The following is a 6,939-nucleotide window of genomic DNA, read 5'->3' on the forward strand; positions in this document are numbered from 1 at the left end:
TGTTATCTACAAGAGTTCTTAACCTAGACACTTCCTCCATATTTACCTTTGAGTTATGTTAATAAAAAAACAAGAACATGAGTTTATAGTGTTGTGCATCCGATAGCAAATGACAGTTTCAGTCTCTTATTATTAGTGGTCTGCTTAGTCGTTACAAAATTTATTTATTTTTGGTTCTTAATAAATGTGTTAGGCTATTGTCGAGTCTCTTACGTCAAACATTGTTTAGGAGTGTGTTTATGTAAGAATCACATATATTCAAAACCTATTTATTTTATTTTTGACTTTAGTTAATGTTTTGGGGTTTTGGATTAGGAAGAGCTGCTCCTGTGTTTTGATATTCATGTCATGTATCTTAATAATCTTTAGACTTTCTAATTGAATCTGGGGATATTTTTGTTGTGGAAAAAACAAGCTTCTTATTACCGTTTTATTCAGCTAAAACTCCAACAAATATAGGAATTTTTCAACAAAGGATACATTTCAGATTCTAAGAAAAAAAGAAAGGAAGTCCTGAATATATTCTTACACAAAGTCTATGCTCTAAACCATAAAACACCAATATTACAAATACATATCATGACATTGTTACCATACTACTGATGAAACCAACTTTCTATTGTTTGTTTCAGTTTTTCAGATTTATTCCCATTCAGTAAAAAGAGTCTTTGCTTTTTTTACTTACTCATCATCCCTCTCTGTCACTTTCTGCGACGACACTAGCTGCCAAGGAGTATACGTGAGGCCTCTTGAGATAAGGTAAAGAACAAACACCACATAAGCAACAGCGAATATGATCACGAGCACCAGCAAAACCACACTTGTCGCTGCTCCTGAGAAGAAATCCACCATCAGATACCCATTAATAGCAATCACAAGAGCAGCTACGATCCACGAGATGGTCTGCACTAAAGGCTGAATTTTAAAGCTCCCCATGATCTGCTCGTTGGACACCAAACAAAGCAGAGGGATAACAGCGAAAGGGATCTGAACAGACTGAAGAACGTTCAGCCACTCGTTAAGCTCATCAAGCATAGAATCAGAAGAATCAAAAACAAGGGCCACGATCATTGTCGGGACGATGGCGCAGCTTCTTGTGATCAACGCTCTAACCCATTTCTTCATCTTGAGGTTCAAGAACCCTCCCATTATAAACTGTCCTGCGTAGGTGCCTGTGATGGTACTACTCTGACCAGCTGCCAAGACTCCTATCGCCCATATGTAGAGTATAGGGAAAAACCCTCCACCGTATTTGTCCTGCAAGTACTGTCCTGCGTTTGCAAGACCGATGGTGTCCGCTATGTCTGTCCCGTAAAAGGCTTTGGCGAAAACGGTGGTGACAAAGACGTTGATGATGAAGGAAACCGCGAGAGCACCGGTGGATTCGATGGAGTAGTACTTGAGAGCTTCTTTGACACGGAATCTCTTTTTGGGATCAACTTTTCTCGATTGAACAAGCGCAGAGTGCAAGAAGACGTTGTGAGGCATGATAATGCATCCCACGATTCCAACAGCTTGTTTTATTGTCCTGGAACTGAGTTTTGGGACCAATGCTCCTGCGTTGAACAAAAAAAAAAAGTTACCATTTTTAGTTTCTTCCAGTGTTCGAACTCAGGCAAATCGGGTCCGAACGAAACGATTTTTTTTTAAAAAAACAGTCTAGGCCTTCTTCGCCCACCTATTCTATAAAATGCCTAATCCACCTAGAGATTTCTTGAACATTGGTTTCTCCTCTCCAAACAAAAGAATAAAAATGTTTAGAAGATTATAACTAACCGACAAGGAGTTCAGTTCCACTGGGTTTCGTCTGACCAAACATCCAAGCAAATGCAAGAGCCATGGTTGCAATAAGAATAGCAAACACAGCTTCTAGCTTCCTTATTCCATAATTCTCCAGAAATAGAAAGATGAAACTGCAATCAATCACACATAATAGTGTTAAAATCCATTCTAACATCTTCCAGAATCAAGATCAAGAACAAACCTAAAGTTTCAAAACGGAAGGATTTTTCTATTTTTTTGTTTTTTTTTTTTAAATTGAAATTTTATATAATCAAACCCCAAACAAGAATAAAGATTTCAATTACAAGAGTAGACTAAAACAAAAAGAAAATTCTCAAATTAAACTACACTTAGCTAGCTTTGCTCGATTCATATCCAAGTTAGAATTCATGGTTTTTTCTAGTTGAAGTAACAAAAATAGAATAACTGAGAAACTAACCAGTCCAAAGCAGTGATAACAACACCAGCCCAAAGAGGAACCAACCCATTAGACAAGATCTTGATAGCTATCGCACTTCCGATGACTTCCTGAATATCGGCACCGATCAAAGCAATCTCCGCCATGATCCAAAGCACCATCCTCGCCCAAGTGGGATACTCCTCGCGGCACAGCTCAGCCAGATGTCGTCCCGTGGCGACGCCGAGGCGAGCAGAGAGAAGCTGAATGAGAAGCCCGATGGCGGTCGCCCACATGAGGAGCCAGATCAGGGAGTATCCAGCGATGGCTCCGGCTTGGAGATCGCTCTCCAGGTTGCCCGGATCGAGGAAAGCGATGCTCATGAGGAACCCGGGTCCGGTGAATAGCCATAGCTTCTTCCATGAGAAGCGCGGTGAGTTCCCGAGCTCGTCGTCGTAATCGGCGCCGTCTTCTTCGTCTACTCCGACTATGTGGACTTTCTCGGTGTCTTCGTAGGCTCTCTCCTCCGATGCTAGTAAAGGACGCGCTCTCTCTGTCTCCGACATCTTGAGTGTAACTGCGGTGCCTGTCCTTTCTTGTTGCTGCTGCTACTGGTTGTTACTATTATTGTCGTCTTATATAATCAAGGAGACTAATGGTAGATAAGATTAAGACGATGATGATTGTTTGTATTAGTTTTTGGATTTTAGATTTTGGTTTTAGATTTTGGTTTTTGGTTTTTAGCTTTTAGATTTTGGTTTTTGATTTTTACCTTTTAGTTTTGGTTTTTGGTTTTTGGTTTTTAGATTTTGGTTTTGTTGTATTCTTAGTTTTTTTTATAAAATAAGCAATACATTGTTTTAAAATAATAATTTTTAAAACAATTACCATTAAAATTTATCAAAATATAGTGGATGTTATTTAAAATAAAAACATTACCAGGTTTTAAATTATTTTGTTTTTAAGTGTTATACTTAAATATAATTAATAAAATATTTATAAATTATAAAAATTAAATATTTCAAAATTTTGAAACTATTTATAAATTTTATTACATGAAATATTTTTCGTTTTTTAGAAATTGAATGGCTATTTTTCAAATTAATATAATATATTTCATTAATAAAATATTTTATAATTTTTAGTTGTCCTTTAGTATGTATAATAAAATTATTCAATAATTTATTTATAGATATTAATAATTAATTGGTTACAACTAATACTAAAATTATCTATATTTATTTACATATATGGAACACATAAATTATTTTACATTAATGTTAAATGATAAAAAAATTGTATGGGAATTTTATCTTTATGAAAATATTATTTACTTAATTATTAATTAATTAAAATATAGTATTTTATAAAAAAATAAACAAAATTTGTTTTTATATTGAAAACCCACAAAAGTTGGTTTTTGGTTTTTTTTTCACAAATTGGTTGAAATTTTGAAAAACTAGTTTTCCTAAATTTTAAGGAATCTATTTGTTAAAAAACTTGATTGGCAAGTGAAATGATTTTTACAAAAACAAAAACTAAAAGTTAAAACTTGATTGGATCAAAAACCAAAAACTAAAACAAAAACTATAAACAATCAAACCTCGTGAATCGTAGAGAAGCGCAGAGGGGTTAGTTTTGTCAACAACTCACGAGATCGTGTGAAGCTTGGGATTGTCGAATCTTTTTTTCTTTCTTGGGAATATCACTATCTCTACAGAATTTACAACTCTTATTTAAAAAATAATAAAAAGGCTTTCCTATTCGTTACGCCATATATTTAAACTTTTTTTTGATTAATGAAGAAAAATGGACAATTGCAAATCTTTTTCATTTTACAATCTCCAAATACTAATTTTCTATAGAGTTTGGAATTTACTGGGTTATTAGAAAAATGTTTGAGGACGTGGTGAGTAGTAACGAAAAGGAAAGGGGTTAGGAATAAGAAGAAGCGTGTTTGGCGTGGTGGTTACACGACTCTGTCAGCTCCCGCCACGTGCCATCATCCACCTCCACTGTTTTCACCTAACCGGGGCGCACGACGGACTTAAAGACCGGCTTTTTGTCTCCAAAGTCTTTATAGTTGTGTTCCTTAATAGTAGCTCTCAATTTGCAGTAACTAACCACTTTCTGTTTTAAATCTACATTATAATAATAGAGCAGTTGCATCAAATCCTGATACGACACGTCAGCATACCTAAAAAAGGTACCTCAGAGGTATGTCCTTCCAGAATCCTAACATCAGAATTAGGAATTTGAGACGGCAGAGATGTAGGAGTCATGGTGATATCCATAAGTTCTGCAGCAGTTCAAATCAAATAAAATTAAACAGATATTAGTATCTGGATTACAAAATGTTATTCTCACATATGATTCATCCCACAAAAGTTTCAACAATAAAAACACAGAAAAACAAACTATGAAGACCGACCCGAAGAACGGCCATGCTCTTCATCTCCAGCGTTTTCTTTCTCACTTTGGTCAATAGCCATGTCCCTATCACCATCTCCAAGCTGCTTTTCATGGGCCCTTTCCCTCTCTATCTTCTCGCTTTCCCTCTCTAATTTCAGTCTCTCCCTCTCCAATGTTTCCCGTTCAATCCTCTCCCTTTGCCTTTTTCGCTCCTTGTGTTTCTCATGCCCATCCTTTTCCCTGACTCGGCTGCGAGCTCCATCATGGTCTCGTTCAACCTCCTTGTCATTTTCTTTAGATCTTTCTCTGTTCTTGTCCTCCTTATCCCTCTCTTTCCTCTTCATCTCCCTCAGCATCACCTGCAACTCGTTTACATCCTTTGAGATTAGATCCAACGGTTGAAAGAATGAGAAATCCTCGTCAATGTCCGCTGCCCCCTGCTACGAGTAACACAGCAAAACACTACAAGAAAGCACGCTATATTCCGACAGACAACAAAGTCGTCAGACGAATTTGACGATTTTCCAACGGCATTCCGACGAAAACAAAAAATACTACTTCGTCGGAAATTCGTCGGAATATACCGACGACTTTCCGACTAAAGAGTGTGCGTCGGTATATACCGACGCAATTCCGACGACATTCCGATTAAATATATAACCGTTACGTTCGTTGGAAATTCGTCGGTATATACCGACGACTTTCCGACGACATTACGATCAATAATATAACCGTCGCTGTCGTCGGAAGTTCGTCGGTATATACCGACGAATTTCTGACGAACCTTTTGACTGTTGCCGACAAATACATATGACCATTTTATAGTCGTTGAGATAGGAAAATACCGACGGAATTCCGACGGATATGACCGTTAGGGTCATCGGGATTCCGTCGGAATGTCGTCGGAATTCCGTCGGAATGTCGTCGGACTGCCGTAAGCAATTTCCCATAAATACAACCTCTCCTCATTCAACTCATTCACTCCTTATTCTCTCCTCACTCTCTCTAATAACAACAATTCCGAGAAAATCATGTCTTCAGGAGTTTATTATCGTTCGTGGATGGATAAACCTCATATGGATCCCAACACCAATTTACTTACGGAAGAATACGTTCAAGGGATTAAAGAATTCATGAAGCTTGTTGAACAGCAACCGGATGCAAAAACCGGTATGTTAAGATGTCTCTGCTCTACTTGCAATAATAATAGGATTATAAGAGAATTTGAAGTTTGGACTCATTTGTATATGAGAGGATTTTCACGTAATTATAAAGCTTGATATCTTTATGAGGAAACTGGTTATGAATATGGTAGTACTAGCGAACCTCAGCCCGTTAGCTAACCTCAGCCTGATATTAGGTTAGAAGAACCTATAATGAATATAGATTATGGTGTAGGTACTGTGCAGATGGTACATGATCATTATAGAGGGGAAGAACCAAATCCCGAATCTATGAGATGTTTTGACATGTTGGATGCCGGAAAACAACCTTTATATAAAGGTTGTAGAGATGGTCATTCACCCTTATCATCTGCAACTAGATTGATGGGTATTAAGACAGACTATAATTTGGCTGAAGAATGTGTGGATGCGATTACTGATTGATTTTGTCAAAGGTATTCTACCTGAGGATAATCTTGCACCGGGTTCATACTACAAGGTACAGAAACTTGTTGCGGGTCTTCAACTACCGTACGAAGTGATAGATGTATGTATTGACAACTGCATGATCTACTGGGGAGCGGATAAGGAACGGAATAACTGCAAATTTTGTTGGAAACCTCGTTATCAGGAGACAAGGGGAAGAGTTCCGATCCCGTTCAAAAGGATGTGGTATTTTCCTTTGACGGAAAGATTGCAGAGGTTGTATCAGTGTGAGCGCACAGCAAAAGCAATGAGATGGCATGCAGAGCATTCCACAAATGGTGAGATTAGACATCCTTCAGATGCGAAGGCTTGGAAACATTTCCAGTCAACATATCCAGAATTTGCGGAAGAGAGAAGAAATGTTTATCTTGGATTATGTACTGATGGTTTCAGCCCATTTGGAAAGAGTGGAAGACATTATTCTTTATGGCCAGTTATTGTGACACTGTACAACTTACCGCCAAGCTTGTGCATGCGACGAGAGTTTTTGTTCCTCTCAATTCTCGTCCCCGGGCCAGAGCATCCTAAGAGATCACTAGACGTGTTTCTTCAACAACTGATATATGAGTTACAACAACTATGAGCGCATGGTTTTGAGACATACGATGTTTCGTGCAAAGAAAACTTTTATATGCGAGCAGTACTTATCTGGACAATAAGTGACTTTCCAGCATATGGTATGTTATCCGGATGGACAAC

At 37.6% G+C, this 6,939-nt stretch overlaps 2 protein-coding genes across 3 annotated transcripts in view; both read right to left on the minus strand.

The window, feature by feature from the left end:
- Positions 1–406: 406 nt before the first annotated feature.
- Positions 407–2,871, minus strand: LOC106306616 (metal transporter Nramp4). Its single transcript, XM_013743291.1, has 3 exons — positions 2,222–2,871; positions 1,777–1,913; positions 407–1,556 (listed from the first exon to the last, which is right to left on the minus strand). Exons 1-3 carry the CDS (start codon positions 2,743–2,745, stop codon positions 682–684), a joined length of 1,536 nt encoding a protein of 511 aa, XP_013598745.1. The 5' UTR covers positions 2,746–2,871; the 3' UTR covers positions 407–681.
- Positions 2,872–3,788: 917 nt separating this feature from the next.
- The window catches only part of LOC106304676 (RNA-binding protein 25-like), a 10,273-nt gene continuing 7,122 nt past the window's right edge, over positions 3,789–6,939 (minus strand). The window contains exons 3-4 of one of the 2 annotated variants that reach the window (XM_013741073.1): positions 4,611–4,951; positions 3,789–4,478 (exon numbers count right to left, since the gene is read on the minus strand). In XM_013741073.1, the coding sequence (XP_013596527.1) occupies positions 4,348–4,478; positions 4,611–4,951 (472 nt within the window). In that variant the 3' untranslated portion in view covers positions 3,789–4,347. The remainder of the gene's footprint in view (positions 4,479–4,610; positions 4,952–6,939) is intronic. The other variant, XM_013741072.1, reaches the window with a different exon arrangement.

This window comes from Brassica oleracea, chromosome C7 (genome assembly GCF_000695525.1).
Source record: "Brassica oleracea var. oleracea cultivar TO1000 chromosome C7, BOL, whole genome shotgun sequence".
In the NCBI taxonomy this organism is placed as follows: domain Eukaryota; kingdom Viridiplantae; phylum Streptophyta; class Magnoliopsida; order Brassicales; family Brassicaceae; genus Brassica; species Brassica oleracea.

What these genes read in the sequence shown, in the direction of transcription:
- LOC106306616 (XM_013743291.1), bottom strand. Translation starts at nt 2,745, where the DNA reads ATGTCGGAGACAGAGAGAGCGCGTCCTTTACTAGCATCGGAGGAGAGA. An exon ending in GTTATCACTGCTTTGGACTG is followed by an intron (nt 1,914 to 2,221) that starts GTTAGTTTCTCA and finishes GATTGATTGCAG; the next exon opens with TTTCATCTTTCTATTTCTGG. An exon ending in TGGAACTGAACTCCTTGTCG is followed by an intron (nt 1,557 to 1,776) that starts GTTAGTTATAAT and finishes TGTTCAACGCAG; the next exon opens with GAGCATTGGTCCCAAAACTC.